Genomic DNA, 21,543 nt, shown 5'->3' with positions numbered 1-21,543 from the left:
TGTACTGTAACATAACACAATGAGGAAAAAGTGGGTTATGAATACTTTCTGAATGTACTGTATTATGCTGTATATAAGTCCAAATACAATTGATTGTCCATTCTTCTTTTGGTCATTGCAAATGAAAGTGAATTTGAAGAATACTATATTTGAGCATGCACTAATAAAGCCAAGTGTGCATAAAGGTATAGTGTGTATAATGTTGGGGTGGGTCGTATACCCACCTCCCTTGTTCTCTGTAAAGCGCATTGTGTTGCCTCTGGGTATGAAATACGCTATACATATATTTACATATATTTGATTGATTGATTGATTGAATGTTGTTTTTTGTCTTGTGTCTGTACTTCTAACTCTTGACACTTGGACTCCTCCCTTCTCTAGGGAAGTTCTACAACATTGGAGATCAGACGGGTCATGGTGAGGACCACTGCCAATTTGTAGATTCCTTTCTGGACGGACGGACAGGCTCTCAGCTCCTGGCTGACCAGCTACCCCGCAGAACAGGTGAGACACTTCTCTGACCACTTTGTCTAGAGGCCAATAGTACAAACTATAGTAGTCTAATATCAACAGGATACGTATAAATAAAGGTTAAATTAAATTAAAAGTTCAAATCCAAGTTACTGAGAAATGGTACAGAGGCCTCACCATCCTCCCTCTGCTTCCCTGATCCAGGGTTCTACAGGGCCGTGCGCCAGGAACCCGTCCACTTCGGGGAGATAGGCGGGAACTCCCACATCACCTATGTGGGCTGGTACGAGTGTGGCACGCCCATCCCCGGGAAGTGGTGAGGACCCGTAGAGGGCTGGCCAGGGTGATGCCTGACTGGAGAACAAACTCACCTTGGAGAAAGGACTGTGGGGGTCTGAGAGAGCCTTGGGGGGTGGGGGGGGGAGGGTGGATCTTTCTCTTGTTACCTTGGAGACCATAGATTAGACATGTCTGTTTGTCTTCAGAAAGCTGGTACGAGTGTGGCACGCTTTAGAAAGACCCTCTTTCTGAAGCTGGTCCCACTCCCCCTCGTCTGAAAGTGTACAGGACCATTCAGCGTCATGGAACTATTGTTTCGTAACAATATCTACACAGGTCTCATTTCACTATTTATCAAACATGACATCATGAGGAGATACTTGTGAACGTGGGACAGAGGGGCACCAGATTTAAGATGTTAATTATGAACACAGGAAAACAATGTTGGGAAGCGGGCTCCCTGAAATGTTATAACTTGTATGATGTTATTTATCAAGGCCATGTTATTAAATGTTCCTTGTGCATAAAGAAGCATACAGTACACATACAGTAGACCCCCCTACAGTACAAACACACGCACACACACACATTTACACAAGATGCCAAGTCCTCATCCACATACAGGACATTTATTTTACAGAAGAGGTACACAGACAGTACACAAACGACTGTACATTCATTTCCCTCTTCATTGAGCCTTAGGGATTAGCAGTTGCAGTTTGCACAGTAGCAAGTATTGTTTATATGTATATGGTGTGACTTTCTCTAACGGTTGATGCAAAAATTCCATCTCAATCTGCATCTTTCTATGGGTTCCTCCGCTGTGGAACAACAAACTATAGTTTAAATCAATGATAGGGAGGAATTGCAGACCTGAAGGATCCAAGGGATCACTTGGAAGCAACTGAATCTGGTGATGATTCGTATTTCCTCGTCTTTGAGTGCATATTCAACAGCAGTTACAGAGATGGAACTTCTAGTTTATCTTTGAAAAAAATGTTGCATTGTGGTCAGTCTAACTGCCATGTCCATTGGAAATGCAATATTCTCACTTCAAGGCCACCAGTCTCTGAACCTTGGTGGCGTGGGCCTGCCCTGTCCTTCTAGAAATGTACATAAAGCCTCATCATTGAAACCAACTGACAAAGGCCATTTTTACATTTGTACAGTTGCTTACATATGGCTTCAGTTGTTTGAGATTATGTACAATCAATCATTCCTGTAACTATTTTCAACAATAAATACTAAGAATGGTTTTTTTTCCTTCTTTTTTTAAACTACTGTTTCAACTCCTATTTGTCGAGTGAACTACATTTTCTACAAAGGCACACACACATTTCAAAACAGCCTTCTGTCCCTCTCCATTACACATAAATTCTCACTCAGGAAGACAGGATGACAGCAGGGACCAACTACAGGCTCCCTCGCCACACGACCCAGCCAACCACAACGCACGCTTAGACAAACAACCAGGGATCCCAGCATTACCACGCTTTTCCAGGTCCCAGCAGGAGAGGGAGGCTCAGGGAAGCGATTCTTACACAAAGTCATGAGCTCACAAACCACAAAGTGAGGGCCTGGACTGAATGAGAAGGATTCCCCCTTGTTAGCCAGCAAACTTTGGAGAGGAACAAGTGTAGCTCTTGGTTTTCCAAAGAAACAAAACAAAAACAGAGGATCAAACGTGGGTCTCAAAGCCTTTATTACTGTGGGTGCCAGAGAAAAATGTTATCGTTTATACATACAGTAAACAACTAATGTCACTTCAAGGTGGAATCTCTGATTGATATATTAGTAAAAAACTGTGAAAAGATAGAGATGAGAAAATGGGAATAAGACAGGGAGAGGGAAGGAGGGAGAGAGAGAGAGGGAGAGAGAGAGAGGGAGAGAGAGAGAGAAGGAGCGATAAGCCTTCCAGAAGTGATCTAAGACGCTAGATCGTTCTGGAAGCTTTAAAAACTACACGTCCCAATTGAACAATCAATTCATCTAGTGTTCTGAACAAAGGGCCGGGGTCAATGAGAGTAGCAACATGGCGGCGGACAGTGAGCAAATCAAAACATCCAAGTAAGGGGTCACTTTTAATTCCTCTTATCGTGCTCCAAAGGACGCAACCAACGGAACCCCTGCGAAACCTCCCGAACCAAAACCTCCCAAACAATCGGTTAAATCTCAAATACATCAAGTACTTAACGTCATTTCCGTCACCCGACGAGGATACTGTATAGATGCGCATAGGGGTGTGATGTCAGCCCCACAAGGGTTACCATGGAGCAGATAAACCATGAAGAACAAAGGGAGGCCTGGAGGAACAACAGCCTGTTCTGGTCTCCCCAGGTGTGCATGTCCAGACTGACACTGCGGTTTATCGCCACAACGGACGGGACACAGAGGGCTGGAGGGGGCGAGACTGAGAACAGGGCCCGAAATAGGACAGGGACAGAACAGAAGACAGCTGTGTGTGTGTTGGACAGAGACAAGAGTACAAACAAGGATATGTGTCGTATTTGGACTTCATATCTCGGAGCGGAAGGGGCGGGGGGCGTTGGCAGAATTGCAGGCCGTGTTTATCGGGCCCAGTCCAAATAACCGGAGACGGGGAGGTGGGGCGAGGGGGGGGTCGTTGGAGTTTTGGTGCGAGGACCTGTGAAACTCCTCCTCCTTCTCTTCCGTCTTTACCGGTATCCTGGGCCTGGCTGGGTGTAGCCCTGCCCGAAGGGGGGTCGGTTGCGGGCGTACGGGTTAGACGCCCCGGGGGGCGGAGTGACGTTGCTGCCTGGGGGAGGGGTGTATCCGGGGCGGGGCTGGTACCCCGGGCCGGGCTGGGCGCTAGGCGGCAGGTTGTAGTTGGCAGGCTGGGAGGCTTGGGAGGTGTAGTTTTGGGGAGGGAAGGCGCCGGGAGGGTACTGCTGGGCCCCCTGGGGTGGAGGAGGCTGCTGCTGCTGCTGCCCCCCCTGGAAGGCTGGGGCCGGGGCCTGGGCGGCGGGGGCCGGGTAGTTCTGGAACTGCTGCTGCTGCTGTTGGGGCTGGGCAGCCTGGGGGGCTCCGGGCTGGGGGGTGTACCCTGCTGGAGAAAGAGGTGGGAGAGAGAGAGAGGGGGGGGGGAGAGAGAGAGAGAGAGAGAGAGGGGAGGGGGGGTGAGAGAGGGTGGAGGGGGGGTGAGAGAGAGATTGAGAGAGGGTGGAGGGGGGGTGAGAGAGAGATAGAGAGAGAGAGAGGGGGGAGGGGGGGTGAGAGAGAGGGAGAGAGAGGGGGTGAGAGAGAGAGAGAGAGAGAGAGAGAGAGAGAGGGGGGGGGGGGTTGAGCGAGAGAAAGAGAGATTGTCACTTACATCTTTTTCAAGAGGAAAAAAAAAAAAGGTACTTTTTCAGCAGACAATCATCACACAGGAAGACAGAAGGACAGAGCAGGGGGGGGGGGTCTCACCAGGGTACTGCTGCATGCCATACGGTTGCTGCTGGGGGGCGGCAGGTTGCTGGGGGGGGTATCCACCTGGTGCCTGGTACTGCTGGTACACCTGGCCTGGAGAGGGAACGGAGGGGGGGGTACAGTATGTACAGTATTACTATAGCGTTGTGCAAGAGAGAAGTCAATGGCAAGTCACAGTCCAAGTATCAGGCTCACGCTAGCCGACGAGCAGAGTGAAAAAACAGGTACCGTACGCACACACACGTCTGGATAGAATAGGGCTGTATGGTATTAGTGCAAACAGCTGTGGCCACTGTGTCATAAAGCGATTGGTTCCTTAAAGCCCCGCCAGACAGAGACACAACTTTTTATGGCGTATTAAAACCGTCCGCACGGCTCCAAAATAAACATCAGGGAGTTTTACCCACGTACATCAAGGAGCTTTACCCACACACACGCACAGGCGTACACGTGCACGCCAACACACACACACACACGCAAACACACACACACACACACACACACACACACACGGTGTCTGTCAAAACAAACGCTTGTGCCTTGGGGCAAAGAGAGGTGCCGTCTGTCCAAACAGGCCAGTCTGTGTGTGCAGACAGTCACTTCCTCCTGGGCTTATATTAGCAATGACCTCACTGGTCATTGTGTGTGTGTGTCTGTGTGTGTGTGTGTGTGTGTGTAAGTGTCTGCTCGATAGCGTGGACCGAAGAGAGGAGAGTATCGGGGGTCACGACGCCTGGAAGCTAGAGCTGGTCGTCAGGACTCTTCTGCACGCTTTCAGCGAGACACGGAAACCGCCGGCCCCGCCGAAGTTTTCCGATGAACGTCAGCCAGTCTCGCTTGTTGCGCAAAACATGTTAAGCGTTGGCCAACCAGCTTCTCTCCCGGGTGCGAGGCCCACATCGCTTTCCCCTTTCCGAGCCCACGGGGTGTAAAATGGGGGGTGGGGGGGCGACGACACACTCAAAACACAATCAGGGCTTGGGCTAATGAGAGAAGGCTGCATCACGGTTCACTGCCGTTCTGTGCGCCAGCAAAACAAGAGGGTTCATTAATTTTCCACTCTTTGAACCAAGGGCCATGATGGAACCCCTTGCTGGGGAACTCCGCTCAAGAGCCGAGCTAGCGCAGCTGACCTCATAGGCTTTGCCCAGTCAAGGCTAACGCCAACGCTGGAAATGGTGATGGGGGCTGGTGCTCCGGGCGCAGGGATAGTGTTAGCCTCATTGGCATTGCATGGAGACGGCTAACGCTAGGCTAAGTGACCACTGTGAGAAGGACTAGCATTGGCCTCATAGGTTTGGCAGGGGGCTCGGGTGCTAACCAGGTCGGCCATCTTTGGCTCTGGGTGACGTCAACGAAGAACACACGACTTGCACACACGGGGCCGAGATGTAAAAACATACAGATACACACAGCTAGGCAAAAAAACAAATACACAGACAATACACCCAGAGAGACATACAACACACGTATATAAGCTGGAGCACAACTGTGGTGGTGATGGTGATCCCTGCCTGAACACGTTTCGATGGGGGGAAATGGATCTGGTGGGGCTGGACATGTCCCATCACTCATTCTGGCAGTCGAGAGGTGACGCACGCACAAATAACTCTTCATCAGCTTATGGACCTGGCTGTAAAAGATATAGATATCATCTGTAAACCCACTGTTAATCCCTGTGATGTGAGCCGAGTGCTGTATTGAATAGTGTGTGTGTGTGTGTGTGTGTGTGTGTGTGTGTGTGTGTGTGTGTGTGTGTGGACACAGATGTAGCCCAAGTGTGTGTGTGTGTGTGTGCGCTACTGGCTCTCGGGTCGCCCGTCTGCTTTCCATCACGTTATTCAAGCCCGATGGAGGGATGCGCTGCCGTCGAGCCCTGCTGGCCAGAGTAGAGAGGCTCGGCCCGATCCTCCTCCCGCCCCCGGGGGAGACTGAATGGCGGGGGGGCTCCGTGGCGAGGGAAGAGACGCGGCGGGCTGCGCATCGTTGCAGGCGAAACAGAAATGAAGAGCTGGGTGAATGATGCGCTGCTGCGCTGTGACCGGCGTGCTTCTCCGGACCCCCAGACCCCCGGACCACGTCTTCAAAGAGGGGAGTCGTGAAGAGGGAAGACCGTTTCTATATAAGGCTGGCTCAATCCAGTCTGTCGCTGGGAGCAACAGCCCCCCCCCAAACCCCCCCACTGCGGAGAGGGCGGACGCGTTCTGTACACACGGGTCGGTGCGCGCCAAAGTCAGCCGGGGTCTGGTGCAGCGCCACCGAGCCAAACTAACACGCACATGCCCCGCCCGTTTGTTTCTGTCATACACACACACACACACGCCCTGACCTTTTGTTTCTGTCACACACACACACACACACACACACACACACACACACACACACACACACACACACACACACACACACACACACACACACACACACACACACACACACACACGTGTATGTACACTGTACACGCACGCATGCACACACACAAACACACACGCGCGCGCTGGCACAAAGGGAGGGAGCAAAAGGGGAGCCAATAAAACGTCTTCTACAGTATCGCCCCTTTGGGTTTCGTCAAAATACGCCGAATGGAGTCCAAGTGGCCGGGGGGGGGGGTCCCCGAGAGAGCGAGAGTTCTGCGAACGAGGGGGCGAGATTGAGTGATGGAGTGATGGAGTGAGAGCACGCGGGCGCAGCGCGGTCAACCGGGGCCACGGAGTTGACAGGTGACACCAGGTGAGGTCTGCGTGGCGAGCGAGTGACTGAGTGAGACTTGAGTGAGAGTGACTGAGTGAGTGTGAGTGTGTGTGTGTGTGAGCATACTTGGTACTCGGTGCAGGGTATCTGTTCAAATAAACGGTGAAATGTAATATTCAAGTGAGCGGGTGTGGGGGTGGATTAGTGGAGTGGGCAGCAGCAGCAGCAGCAGCAGCCAGGGCCGATCCTGGCTCGGAGCTCCAGAGGAATACAGGGTCCCTGTCCTCCCAGCCCAGCCAGGCCCAAGCGCTGCCTCCCCGGGCCAAGCAGCTGCAGCCCAGCAGCCTTTCCTGGAAGTCAGGGATGGATGGATGGATGGGTGACGAACTGACACTCCTGAGAGAGACAGTCCAGGAGACTCGGACTTGTCGGGGGTTTGGAGCGATATCAGACGTCCGGCCGGCCGCGCGGGTCGGACGGGGTTCCGGAGGCGACCGCGTCTGAACGCGCGGAGAGAGGCGTGGGGCCCGAGGAGACGCCGCACTTTTTTCCTGAGGAGCGCGGAGGAAATTCTGAGGAAAGGAGGCCCCCCGATACTCCGGTCTCCTCGCCATGACTCGGACCATCGCCAACGCTCTCTCGGTGTATGGGGTTTCCATGGCAACGCACGCACGCACACACACAAAGGGGACAGGATAAGCGCAGGGGACAGGATGAGCGCTCAGGAAAGAAACACGAGTACAACAAAAGCAACTGACTGTGTTGGACGCAAACAGCTGATTCGTGTTTAGAGCACGATGGGACGTATTGCTCACACAGTGACTCCCGCAGTGTTGCTGTTGTGGAATAAAAACACTGGATGTTTCTGTGCTTACGTATGTATGTGTGCGCGTGTGTGTGTGTGTGTGTGTGTGTGTGTGTGCGTGAGAGCGGTCACAATGGCTCTACTGAACTACAGGCCACAAAGCACACACACACTAATAAGCCCTACAACACATCAACTACACGGCTAGGCCCACAACCCTAAAGGCCTCCAGTCACATCCCTGGAGCATCCCTGCACCTGTCTGTCAGTCTGTGGAAGTCCTTACACCCCCCAGGCCATTCCTGGGAATACCCCCCGCCCCCCTTCCTAAACGAGAAAGGCCGCGGGGATGAAAGCTGAACATGGAAAACCATTTACCCCCCCCCCCCCCCCAGGGGATCAGGACGCAAGCCAGGACCGAGGGAGAGGGAGAGAGGGGCTTGTTTATATTCATTCCTCCAGTTGTAACAGGTCCGACCCCCCCCCTCTTCGTTCACCACCCTCCTGCTGGCCGGAGTGGAGACGATTGTTTTTCTGTGCAGCCTGGTGTGTGTGTGTGTGTCTGGGTTCAGAGATAAGTGAGATTAAGGGCACGGTACGAGCCTGGTCCCGAGCAGTCCGGTCCAGTGAACTGAGACGGCCGGACTGCGACCTGGCGACAACCCCGCTCCGTTTCCACGGCGGTCGCTCATAAGTTTGGCCGCAAACGGGACTTGTACGCGAGAAGAGCGCCGATAACGGGCGTCGCTACGCAGCCTTTTCCTCTCAGGGCCGGTTTCAAGGATAGAGATTCATTCTATTCCTGTTTATATTTGATTGTATTTGACCTTGAAAGGGTTTAATCTCGGGACTTGATCCGTGCCCAGGGAAACCAGCCTCGAGCGCTCGGATAAAAGCAGCACGGAGAGTCTGGAGGAAGGGAGGGGGCCGCGGTGGTCCGTGTCGGCGTCTGGCGTCGGTCTAAAGAGACGCGCCGCCGGGTTTCCGAAGGGGGGGGGTCTAATCTGGTTCAGGTGCGGCGGGGGCCGTGGGACCGGGTGGGGGCCCAGACAGGAGGGCTGGGTGTGGGGCTCGGTTTCATAAAGCCGTCTGTGGGTGTCCCCTCCTGTGGTTACTGCCTTAGTCAGTCGCGTGCGTGTGTGTGTGTGCACGTGTGTGTGTGTGTGCGTTGCAGCTAATTCTAACAAGATGGGGGTCACTTCCATTTGAACTGTACAACACAAAGATTTTATTCCTCTCTATAAATCGAGACCAAACTTGGTATGAAAAAGCTCATTATTGTGACTCACTCCTGGGGTTATTAATAGAGCCTGCTGGGAGACGGACTGGGAGAGCGGAGCAGGAAAACAAGCCTGGGTGTTGGACTGGGACTCTTGTGGTGTGAGGCTGGGTGTTGGACTGGGACTCTTGTGGTGTGAGGCTGGGTGTTGGACTGGGACTCTTGTGGTGTGAGGCTGGGTGTTGGACTGGGACTCTTGTGGTGTGAGGCTGGGTGTTGGACTGGGACTCTTGTGGTGTGAGGCTGGGGGTTGGACTGGGACTCTTGTGGTGTGAGGCTGGGTGTTGGACTGGGACTCTTGTGGTGTGAGGCTGGGTGTTGGACTGGGACTCTTGTGGTGTGAGGCTGGGTGTTGGACTGGGACTCTTGTGGTGTGAGGCTGGGTGTTGGACTGGGACTCTTGTGGTGTGAGGCTGGGTGTTGGACTGGGACTCTTGTGGTGTGAGGCTGGGTGTTGGACTGGGACTCTTGTGGTGTGAGGCTGGGTGTTGGACTGGGACTCTTGTGGTGTGAGGCTGGGTGTTGGACTGGGACTCTTGTGGTGTGAGGCTGGGTGTTGGACTGGGACTCTTGTGGTGTGAGGCTGGGTGTTGGACTGGGACTCTTGTGGTGTGAGGCTGGGTGTTGGACTGGGACTCTTGTGGTGTGAGGCTGGGTGTTGGACTGGGACTCTTGTGGTGTGAGGCTGGGTGTTGGACTGGGACTCTTGTGGTGTGAGGCTGGGTGTTGGACTGGGACTCTTGTGGTGTGAGGCTGGGTGTTGGACTGGGACTCTTGTGGTGTGAGGCTGGGTGTTGGACTGGGACTCTTGTGGTGTGAGGCTGGGTGTTGGACTGGGACTCTTGTGGTGTGAGGCTGGGTGTTGGACTGGGACTCTTGTGGTGTGAGGCTGGGTGTTGGACTGGGACTCTTGTGGTGTGAGGCTGGGTGTTGGACTGGGACTCTTGTGGTGTGAGGCTGGGTGTTGGACTGGGACTCTTGTGGTGTGAGGCTGGGTGTTGGACTGGGACTCTTGTGGTGTGAGGCTGGGTGTTGGACTGGGACTCTTGTGGTGTGAGGCTGGGTGTTGGACTGGGACTCTTGTGGTTTGAGGCTGTGGAACAACATTACTGGAGCAGAACGGCGCAGTGGCACGAAACAGACACACTGCAACACTCACCATAGAAGGTCCCTGAACTAGGAGAGAGCTACCATGGCCTAGGACAAAGCAGTTACCATGTCCTAGGACAAAGCAGTTACCATGTCCTAGGACAAAGCAGTTACCCTGTCCTAGGACAAAGCAGTTACCATGTCCTAGGACAAAGCAGTTACCCTGGCCTAGGACAGAGGAGTTACCCTGGCCTAGGACAGAGGAGTCACCTTGGTCTAGGACAAAGCAGTTACCCTGGCCTGGACAGAGGAGTTGGCAAGGACCAAACTACATCGCCAACTCTCCTGACAACCACGTGCCTTTGAGAACACTGGGATCATCTGCTGCTGGTTTATGTTATGTTGTATTTTACTTGATTTCTTTATTTGATAACTTTCTGGAACCTCTGAGGAAATCAGCCTATCTGGAAAAAAAAATTGGTGAAAATTAGTGGGAATACTATTCGGGGAATAGGAAAAACAATTCGGAGAATAGGAAAAACTATTCAGAGAATAGAAAAAACTATTCGGAGAATAGAAAAAGATATTTGGGGAATAAAAAAAACAATTCGGGGAAAAATTAGGAATTTTGGATCGGGCATGGGTGGGTTTTAAATTCCATCTTATGCTTCGAGGGGCTCTTCATTTTAAAATGTTTTATCTTTCTTGATTTCTTCATTGGCATAGGACTACCCAGGCCTAGGACAGAGGAGTTACCCTGGTCTGGGACAGAGGAGTTACCCTGCCCTAGGACAGAGGAGTTACCCTGGTCTGGGACAGAGGAGTTACCCTGGTCTAGGACAGAGGAGTTACCCTGCCCTAGGACAGAGGAGTTACCCTGGCCTAGGACAGAGGAGTTACCCTGGCCTAGGACAGAGGAGTTACCCTGGCCTAGGACAGAGGAGTTACCCTGGCCTAGGACAGAGGAGTCACCCTGGTCTGGGACAGAGGAGTCACCCTGGTCTGGGACAGAGGAGTTACCCTGGTCTGGGACAGAGGAGTTACCCTGGTCTAGGACAGAGGAGTTACCCTGGTCTAGGACAGAGGAGTTACCCTGGTCTAGGACAGAGGAGTTACCTTGGCTAGGACAGAGGAGTTACCCTGGTCTAGGACAGAGGAGTCACCCTGGTCTAGGACAGAGGAGTTACCCTGGTCTGGGACAGAGGAGTTACCCTGGTCTAGGACAGAGGAGTTACCCTGGTCTGGGACAGAGGAGTCACCCTAGTCTAGGGCACGGAAGACAGATTAGTGTTTGGGGGAAAGTCCATTTCACTCTCGCTTAGAGGAGCAGCAAGTGACTCAGCGTGCAAAGCACAGAACACACTCTCAGCCAGGAAGTAGTGTTAAGAGGCCTCAGTGGACCAGAGGCACTTAGGACACATTTAGCCAGAGGTGCTGAACCTCCAAACTGCTAAGTCTGCCTTCCTCCCCACTCATAAACACACTATACAGCCCCCAAACGTACTACTAAGAGCTGGCCCAGTGGGGGCTTCCTGTCCGTGCGTGTGTGTGCGTGCGTGTGTGTGTGTGTCCGTCCTTGGTAATGAAAATACACTAATGCCACTGCAATTATACACACCATAGGAGCTCTTTCTGACCTTTGTTCTTGGGGAGCCTGGAGGCCGGTGTGTGTGTGTGTGTGTGTGTGTGTGTGTGTGCGTGCTCACCATCCATGCCGGCGGGGGGTGCTTGCTGCTGCACCCCAGCGTAGGGGGCCTGGGGCTGGGGGGCCACTCCTGGCTGGGGGGCCGCAGAGGTGGAGGAGGCAATACTGTCTGGAGTCCCTGAGCGCTCCTCAGCTGCTATACCAGGGGGAGCTAGAGGGAGAGAGGGAGAGAGAGAGAGAGAGAGAGAGAGAGAGAGAGAGAGAGATGGAGAGAGAGAGATGGAGAGAGAGAGAGAGGGGAGAGGGAGAGAGAGAGAGGGGAGAGGGAGAGAGATAGAGATGAAGGGAGGTAGAGAGAGAGAGAGAGGCAGAAAAACAGGCAGACAGAGAGAGAGAGACAGAGAGAGAGACAGAGAGAGAGACAGAGAGAGAGGGGTTTGCTTGGGTCCACAAACAGCATCATGTGACAGCGTTGAAGGAGAGTTGCACTGATTGACGGAGTGATTGATTGACTAGTTGGCTGATTAGTACCTTGGATCTGATCCTCGCTCAGTCCGAAGGAGGAGATGACGCTCTTGCTGACCTCGTCCTGGTTCTTGAGCGGATCGAAGGCGGACATGCTGGCGGCGCTGACCGGGGTGGTCTGCTTTAGGACCGGCTCCGCCGCCACCGCCTTCCCCTCACGCCCATCTGCCGACTCTGGGGTTAGAGAGAGGGAGGGAGGGAGGGAGAGAGATGGAGGAAGAGAGGGAGGAGGAAGAGGAGAGAGGAGGATGGTGAGAGGGAGGAGGAAGAGGAGAGATGAGGAGGGAGAGAGATGGAGGAGGAAGAGAGGGAGGAGGAAGAGGAGAGAGGAGGATGGTGAGAGGGAGGAGGAAGAGGAGAGATGAGGAGGGAGAGAGATGGAGGAGGAAGAGAGGGAGGAGGAAGAGGAGAGAGGAGGATGGTGAGAGGGAGGAGGAAGAGGAGAGAGGAGGAGGTAGAGAGATGGAGGAGGAAGAGAGGGAGGAGGAAGAGGAGGGAGAGAGATGGAGGAGGAAAAGGAGGGAGAGATTGAGGAGGAAGAGAGGGAGGAGGGAGAGAGAGGGACGAGGAAGAGAGGGAGGAGGGAAGAGGGAGAAAGATGGAGGAGGAAGAGGAGAGAGGAGGAAGTTGGGATGAAGAGAGATGTTTCAATACAGATGAGAGATGAGCAAAACTCTACCGAAGACAGAAGGACGCAAACACACACACACACTCAGACTCATCGTGCGTGGACATGGGGTGTGAACAGAACAACCTTGTGAAAGATCTCCCCACACCTCAGACACACCCACCTGCTCCTCTCCATCACACACACATTATGGCCCAATATTGCTGCAAAGCATCATGGGACATCGCCCCTTGGGCATATGGCAAGGGAGGGAAGTGATTGGTTGGTGTCACTGGTAGTGAGGGATGTTTTGGAGGGAGAACAAACTAACTCTACCAGGGACGGTTGGTTCCAAAGAGGGTTTACGACTTGACGACTTGATAAAACACACACCTAACCCGCGTGTGTGGGGTGTGTTTACCGCTGTCTGGTGCGGTGGCGGCCCGGCCAGGCTCTGAGGGGGGCTCCAGACTGTCCAGGAGGCGGTTGACTTTGTTCCTGAGCTCGATGAGCTCCCTGCGCAGGTACTTCACCTGACTGGACTCCAGGGGTCGTGGCTGGCCATTCACTAGAGAGAGAGAGAGAGAGAGAGAGAGAGAGAGAGAGAGAGAGAGAGAAAGAGAGATGGAGAGAGAGAGATGGAGAGAGAGAGATGGAGAGAGAGAGATGGAGAGAGAGAGAGGGGAGAGGGAGAGATGGAGAGATGGAGAGAGAGATGGAGAGAGAGAGAGAGACAGAGACAGAGAGAGATGGAGAGGGAGAGAGAGAGAGGGGAGAGGGAGAGAGATAGAGATGAAGGGAGGTAGAGACAGAGAAAGAGAGAGAGGACAAAATAGCAGTTTAATAAAAAAAATCCTGTATTTACAGTTGAGAGACAATACACCCTATTCCAGCAAAACACATCAATAGTTGGTGAGCTAATCGTTGGACAAAATGGTTTGCAAGAAGCTGAGAGGAGAAACGAGGCATGAGGAGGAGGAGGGAGGAGGTTCCCCAGGCCACCAGCTCTGCCTGCTCCTGCCCCACTAGAACCCTGCCGAGTATCGGGACACAGTCTCTGCTTTCTGGCGGACTAACAAGAACACAGTTGTTTGGCTCCACTGTGGCGGTTCCAGGACCGGGTTGAGGTTGAGTGTCGAGTGTTGGTCTTCTGGGTGGGTTGCCGCACACAGGAGACACTGTGGGTCGATCTGGTCACGGTACATAAGAGAGGAGACGGTACGCGGTCGGGGTTCGGACCGGTCCAGACCGGCTAGATTAAACCAGGCACGCTCAAGCTAAGTAGGATTAATGGACCATGGTTTTCGGCTCTGGAGCCACCAAAAACATGGCAACCAGACACCAGACGCACGAGTCAGACCCCTGTATCGCCACATACACACACACACGCACACAGAATTCATACAAAAGCAGTCCAGTGGGGTCAGTATCTCTGCAGGTGTGTGTGCCCGTGCACGTGTTTGTGTGTGTGTGTGTGTGTGTGTGTGTGTGTGTGAGAGAGAGTGGGGGGTTGTTTCCTTCGCCTGTCAGCATCTCAGCAATCAGGAATGTTGTGGTTAAAGCACGAAAAAACACACTATTCACTCCGTCTCGCGCACACGACACGCGCTACAATCCTACCCTCTGTTATTTATGTGTGGGTGGGTGGGTGTTTATGTGGTGCACCTGTCTGGTCAGACGTGGGTCAAGCCCACATTCTGGACAGTGACTTTAGGCTTCACATTCACAGGTCAAACCACAAGGCCCAACGGCAAATAACGTGGGATGTCACGAGACAGGCCTAACCACAATTTTCCACTGCAGAAATGGGCAAAAGCTACATTCAAAACCAAAGAGCCGAAGTCAAACACAACAGAAGGGCAAACGTGCAAATGACGACATGACGTCCATGTCAACACTCTGGTTATGTAATCTAGGATAAACACACAAAGCCTTCGGTTTTATGAACAGTGACTTCGGTTCAGATAGATGCATGACTGCATTTCAATAGTTTGGAAGGGTCTACAATTGCTGTGAATGATGTGTCCAAGAGCGCCCGTGTGTGTGTGTGTGTTCTGCCCGTGCGTGGGTGATGGATCGGTCCCTGCTCTCCTGTTTGCGTACAGCCCTCTTCACACCCCAGGTCTGGGGCTCAGGAAGACTACAGAGGTCGTCCATCAGCTCGGCGAGCTGCTCTACAGAGACGCTCCATACATCAGGGGGGACAAGCGAGGGACTGACATGACATCCCCAAACCGACTGGCAACCTCATCATCATCAGCACGCCTGGACCCCCCGACCGCCTCGCACTATGGATTCGGGGTAGTGGAGGAGAGCGGTGGGGAGCTCGGGGGGGCGGCTGTGAGAACCACAGTGGGGACCATCAAGTTTGTTTGAGCATTGATGTGACTGAGCGTGTCGGGGCCCGGTGTCTTCACACATGGTCTGGCGCCGCCGGACTGTCATCGCCGCTCTCGCTGCGGTCAGTCAGGGGTTTATCCCGGGACACTGTACGGGAGACCGGCGGACGAATTCCACATGTTGAGCGCAGATTCCGAATCCTTAAAAACAGCTCTTCTTGACTGACCTAGGGGCGTCCCCTACTGGCGCCCAGATTCCTCTAGTAGTGTGTGTGTGTGTGTGTGTGTGTGACACTGAACAGACGAGGGATGGACCGACAGGAGGATCCAGCCTTTTCTCACCACCTCCTCATCTCGCCACACATGTCTGGGAACGCCGCCGCACGTGAGGATGGGACCGCGGCACGTGGTCGGGCCCCCGCCACTTAACGCTCGGTGAGGGAGGGGGGAAACCAAATATCCCCAGATAACATTCATTTTCTTCCCTCCTTTCTCTTTTTCTCCTTCATTCTGTCTTTCATATTTTCTTTTCTGTGCCAATCCCCGTCTCTAATAACGGCAGGGATGGAGCACGCCGCTGCCGCTGTCTAATTGGGAGCAGAGCACAGGAAATGACATCATGGGGGTCTGCTGCCATTGGATATGGAAAGCGGGGGTCGAGGGATGTGCGTGGATAAACACCGACGCAGGGCTGACATGCAGGCCGAAAGCACACGTCAATCAGGCGTAGCCAACACTCTAGCAGACCTAGCTAGCGGTAGCACGCCGTCATGCTTCACTAGCTTGGAAGACAGACTTCCTTGGAAAAAAAATAAAAAAATCCCTTTTGCGATATAGTCTGGACTTCTAGCTGCCCAGAACGATTACAGTGGGTGGGAGCACTTGAGCCTTGACAAACTCCTTCAGCCAATGAGCGTAACAAAACGTTTGGTGAAACCATTCGGGAGAACGGCGAAAACATCTTTTCCGCTGAGAAACTCCGCTAGTCCATACTCATGTTCTTGTTTAATTGTTGTTATTTCAGTCTATTTCTGAAATAACTGCATGTATGGCTGTATTTCACATCATCAACGATGAGATCCAATCAGAAGCTAGGGGGGCAGAAGAGCAGTTAGGATGCAGTCCCTGATTGGCCCGGTTACTGTAGTAATTCCTGGAAATCGATTTGGATGGGAAGAAGTCCAGACTGTACTGCAAAAGGGAGTGGGTTTTTATGTATTTATTTCATCTGGCTTCAATTGTGTTCCCAACAAGCAAGTGTTTTAGAAAGCAAGTGTTGTGTTGCCATATCTCCTCTGTTTCATGAAATGTGGTCTACTGGCACTACAGAGGCACATTTGCAGAATACAAGAAATAAAGTTTACTCTTCTAAAGGGTTGGGGGAATAAAAAATGGTTTTAGATGCGTTGCGATTCTGTCTCGAACGATGCATCGCTTGACGTGGAAACCTCAATCAGAAATGAAAGAAAAAAAGGGCCCACACTGTAAGCGTAAATTCCTTGGAGCTTGATGGTGAAACAAAGTTGGTGAATCGTAAGTTACGTAATGGACGCAAAACAAACTTTATCCGACCGGCACCCGCTGTTTTAAAAGCGATACAGTATGCGAGCACTTTGGCTTCTATGTATATAATAGATCTATATCTAAGCTGAAGGGAAGATAAACCTAGACAAGAGCCACACAGTATGAGCTGAAGGGAAGATATACCTAGACAAGAGCCACACAGTATGCAAGGTGGGTCGAGCAAGACAAGAGCCACACAGTATGCAAGGTGGGTCGAGCTAGACAAGAGCCACACAGTATGCAAGGTGGGTCGAGCAATACTTTGGGAACACAACAAACGTGAGACGCCAATAAAAAATGTTGATGCATCAAGATGCATCGATAATCATTTCATAATCGATAAATCGTTTTCGAATCGCATCGTTGCCCTATGAATCGGAAACGAATCATGAGTTGCCTTGAGATTCCCACCCCTACAAGGAATACATCCGCAGATTATAAAGCATACCTGTAGCTGATAAGAAGGCAGAGAGGAAAGGTTAAGGACATGGTTTTACTGAGGGAAAACATGGGGTAAGACTGCCCTCCTGTGACCAGATGCTGTACATGACGATCGGATCACGGGAGGGAGGAGAGAGAGAAGCAGGAATTGTTGCTCTATGAGTAGCAACAGAGCGCCTGTGGTTTGCGGGACAAAAGGCAGATAGGTAGGGAGGTAGGGAGGGAGGGAGGGAGGTAGGTAGGGAGGTAGGGAGGTAGGGAGGGAGGGAGAGGAAGGAATGCCATCTTGTAGAGCTGAAGGCTACTGTTGTGATATTAAATGACGGACTGCCGTTAGCAAGCAGAGTAGCCTGCAGTTGACTCAACAGATATGCCTGGATGGCCAGGAATCCAAGCGTTCAGAAGAGACCAGGGATTTTTAAGGACTTCCGTGAACACAGTTAAGTTTGTTTCTGACGTGGACAGAATGGGAGTATTCTTACCGAACAAGGTGAGTTTCAGTATTCTACTGCACTGGATGGCGAAGGAGAGGTCTGAGCTGTCGAAAATAGTGATGAGGTCATCGTCTGCAAGAAGAGAGCAGGAGAGATGGGGAAAAAAAACAAATTTAAATCAATTAAGGGGTCAAATCAGGACGTACAACAGATGCTGTGGATACAGGGCCTGCTCTGTTCTGCTACTGAGTCCAGTCTCCTACCCTTGCCCTTACCCTTGTGCTTGTATGTGATAGTAGCCTGGCCTTTCGGTTGCAAAACTGACCAATAAAGATCCATCCGGCTCAATGATACTCTTCTTTCTCGTCTCTTATCCTGGGCCCTGACGGTGGTCTGGTCTCACACAGGACATGCAGCCCTAGTGAGCGTGTGCGCCCTCGACAATGGAACAGCGCGCGACACGGTGACAGTGACATGGCAACCATTGTGTTCCGCCCTCTTACCCTCGTCTTTGTACTTGATGGTGACCTCGTCGTTGCTCAGCAGCTTGCCGCGGAACACGCGCTGCATCATGAGCACCAGCTCGTCGTAGGTGATGTCCTCGTTGTGGATGGGGATGCGTCTGATGTCATCGCCCAGCTGGGCCTTGATGATAAGCTTCCCGCTGAGGTCGAGCTGTCCGTTCATGGTGCCGACCGCCCTCTGCTGCTCCCGCCGCTGGAGAGGGGCGGGGCCAAGAACAGGTAAACAACACGCAGCATGCACACAACACAAACGCTGCCCATTGTACTGAGTGAATCACAAATGAATACAAATACATTAGACCTAGGTCATCCTACACACAGTGTTTTGGTTATGATATTGATGGGTATCAAATTATTTGATATTGATGGGTAATCAAATTAGTCTTAGATCTTAATAAATTACCTTCAATTCAATCCTATCAAATTAAAGATTTTTCTCAATAAGACTAATGATTGAAGTTGTTGTGCTAAACCTGGACACTGGTCTGGAGCCACCTCACTGCTGTAGTGGTCTGCTTCCAAAGTCTGAAGTTCATATATGACAGGCGGTGCTGGAACAGGCCTATAGCCTACAGTTCCATGTACCATATCCTGCTGGGGCTGTCCTATCCTATAGTCTTCCCCAGACTTTGGCCATAAGTACGTATGCCTATTGATAAGGGAATGAGTTACATGGTGTGTTGCGTGGCTCTTCACTATTGATCAATGATGGTGCAAAATATTTCAGAGAGAGTGAGTGAGTGAGTGAGTGAGTGAGTGAGTGAGTTGAATAGGTAGGTAGGTGTGGGCTAGGTAGGCTGAGGGTGCATTATCAGGTGCCCAAATCCCTCAGTTATCGGCTAACTAATGGAATCAGAACAAGAAGGGGTTATAAAGCAAATCAACGCTTCTTCAACGAATCTAGAAAAGTAAATTGCTAGCTGGAAGTTACCTGTCAAGAAAAACACACGCTAGCATTAGCTAACGTTGGCTAAGAAACCAGGAGAAGTCTACAGACACACACAAGTCACATTGACGCACCCTTTCTAGCCACAACTGGCAAAGCCTGAAGTTGCTCCACCCTTTGCCGAGCCTGATAAATAACGACGCTAGCTAACACTCGTCTACTCAAATGGGCGAGGTTTATGGTGCGTTCGTTTATAACTGGGAGGTGGCAATTTGCGACTTGCTACTAGGAATGATTAAATAAAACACCTCATGAACTCGCACTTCCTCGTCGCAAATTCGGATATGTTTCTCAGCCTCCAGTTGCTCGAATGCACTAGATATAACCTGGTAACTGTGATATAATGGTATATAGATATAACTAGGTAACTGTGATATAATGGTATATAGATATAAATAGGTAACTGTGATATAATGGTATATAGATATAACTAGGTAACTGGGATATAATGGTATATAGATATAACTAGGTAACTGTGATATCATGGTATATAGATATAACTAGGTAACTGTGATATAATGGTATATAGATATAACTAGGTAACTGTGATATAATGGTATATAGATATAACTAGGTTACTGTGATATAATGGTATATAGATATAACTAGGTAACTGTGATATCATGGTATATAGATATAACTAGGTAACTGTGATATAATGGTATATAGATATAACTAGGTAACTGGGATATAATGGTATATAGATATAACTAGGTAACTGGGATATAATGGTATATAGATATAACTAGGTAACTGTGATATAATGGTATATAGATATAACTAGGTAACTGTGATATAATGGTATATAGATATAACTAGGTAACTGTGATATAATGGTATATAGATATAACTAGGTAACTGTGATATAATGGTATATAGATATAACTAGGTAACTGTGATATAAACATATAATGGTATATAGATATAACTAGGTAACTGTGATATAATGGTATATAGATATAACTAGGTAACTGTGATATAATGGTATATAGATATAACTAGGTAACTGTGATATAATGGTATATAGATATAACTAGGTAACTGTGATATAATGGTATATAGATATAACTAGGTAACTGTGATATAATGGTATATAGATATAACTAGGTAACTGTGATATAATGGTATATAGATATAACTAGGTAACTGATATAATGGTATATAGATATAACTAGGTAACTGTGATATAATGGTATATAGATATAACTAGGTAACTGTGATATAATGGTATATAGATATAACTAGGTAACTGTGATATAATGGTATATAGCTCGAATGCACACAGGTCGGAGGAAGGTATTTTGCTACTTGCGACTTGCCACCTCCGACCACAAACGAACGCACCATTAATGTGAGGCTAGCTGTCTTTAGCTAACGTCAGAGATGGCTACCATGTTTAGCTAACTGAACAACGTCCCCACAAGCTAACGTTAGATAATTCAAACAAAACGCTTTCCAACTGTTGAAAGACAAATAACAGTCAAAAAGTTAAATAGTTAAATAGTATAGTACGTCAATCCCATCATAACAGAGCTAATGCTAGCTCTCTCTAGGCCATTTTCCTGTGTCACTGACCGGATATAGAACCATGCCAAATAAAGACCCATGTGTATTGCCGTTACAATGTGGAATGTTGGCATCCTGCAAAATAGTGCTCCATTGACCTACTTCATTACCGGCATCAGGAAGTCAGTATTGACCATTTTTTACTTATCAACTAAAATATTTGTTACTATTCATTGACTTCGGGGATAGCGAGACGATGGCCTACCGATATATTAAACCAATGTAACATGGAAAACAGCAGCAGCTAGCAGTTAGCCTAGCGAAAATGCTACGGTGGCTAACATTTGGTGGCTAACGAGATCTACCACTTTAATGCCATGTCCTTCGTTTGGATGGAAACAATGGGCGCTCGGTTCTCACCCGAACTGGACGACTTGATCCCGCTTTTCGGTGGTTCTGTCAAGGGGACTTGTCCACCCAAAGCTGTTCACCGGGAAAGCTGGCACTGACAGATACCAACCTTACATCAGGAACTCCTCTGGCCTGTTTACGTCAACCATGACGTCAACCCGTACGTGGCACACGGCGCTACGCAGGCGCACAACGGAAGCTTGCAACCTCACGCTGGGTCCATGGATGTAGGGTGGCCGAGCAATGAACTGAGGACAGGTCCACAACAAGCTCAGTGAATATGCTATAGTGTAAGCATAGAAAGGTTTATATTTCATTTGTGTAGCAATGTATCATTGAGTTATTATTGTAGTGTGTTTACACTGTGTACATACTCTTGGAAAGCACTAAATAAACATATCTCTGAGCCATCATGAACCACAAGTGACACCACAAAGGCAACAAGACAAGCTAACTATTCCCCCCCATTTTATTTGGTGAAAAAAAAAAAAACTTACATTGGTGATAAAAAAAAACAACTTACAAACAAGTTGCGTGGGCTGGAAACATCTACAGACAGA

The 21,543-nt window shown here is 50.4% G+C and overlaps 2 protein-coding genes across 3 annotated transcripts in view; one reads left to right on the top strand and one right to left on the bottom strand.

The window, feature by feature from the left end:
- Positions 1 to 791, top strand: part of abi3bpa (ABI family, member 3 (NESH) binding protein a) — a gene marked incomplete at both ends in the record, with an annotated part of 26,639 nt that extends 25,848 nt beyond the window's left edge. Inside the window, 2 exons of the mRNA XM_084452112.1 lie at positions 382 to 504; positions 676 to 791. Coding sequence (XP_084308238.1) covers positions 382 to 504; positions 676 to 791 — 239 coding nt within the window. The remainder of the gene's footprint in view (positions 1 to 381; positions 505 to 675) is intronic.
- A 660-nt stretch (positions 792 to 1,451) lies between these two features.
- Positions 1,452 to 21,115, bottom strand: tfg (trafficking from ER to golgi regulator). Of its 2 annotated transcripts, none has more exons than XM_084451696.1 (8): positions 20,993 to 21,115; positions 18,100 to 18,313; positions 17,645 to 17,728; positions 13,241 to 13,387; positions 12,219 to 12,386; positions 11,749 to 11,898; positions 4,177 to 4,272; positions 1,452 to 3,817 (listed from the first exon to the last, which is right to left on the bottom strand). In XM_084451696.1, exons 2-8 carry the CDS (start codon positions 18,281 to 18,283, stop codon positions 3,426 to 3,428), a joined length of 1,221 nt encoding a protein of 406 aa, XP_084307822.1. In that variant the 5' UTR covers positions 18,284 to 18,313; positions 20,993 to 21,115; the 3' UTR covers positions 1,452 to 3,425. The 2 variants fall into 2 exon arrangements, with proteins under 2 accessions (XP_084307822.1, XP_084307823.1); XM_084451697.1 differs by having other exon boundaries at positions 1,452 to 3,814.
- Positions 21,116 to 21,543: the final 428 nt, after the last annotated feature.

The sequence above is a fragment of the Borostomias antarcticus genome, assembly GCF_949987555.1.
Source record: "Borostomias antarcticus genome assembly, chromosome: 17".
Classification (NCBI taxonomy): domain Eukaryota; kingdom Metazoa; phylum Chordata; class Actinopteri; order Stomiiformes; family Stomiidae; genus Borostomias; species Borostomias antarcticus.
This window is presented reverse-complemented; position numbering and strand designations above follow the sequence as displayed.

Coding starts and splice junctions, on each gene's coding strand:
- tfg (XM_084451696.1), bottom strand. CDS start 18,283: ATGAACGGACAGCTCGACCTCAGCGGGAAGCTTATCATCAAGGCCCAG. Junction 17,729..18,099: donor CATCAAGTACAAAGACGAGG/GTAAGAGGGCGG, acceptor CTCTTCTTGCAG/ACGATGACCTCATCACTATT. Junction 11,899..12,218: donor GAGCGAGGATCAGATCCAAG/GTACTAATCAGC, acceptor CTCTCCCTCTAG/CTCCCCCTGGTATAGCAGCT.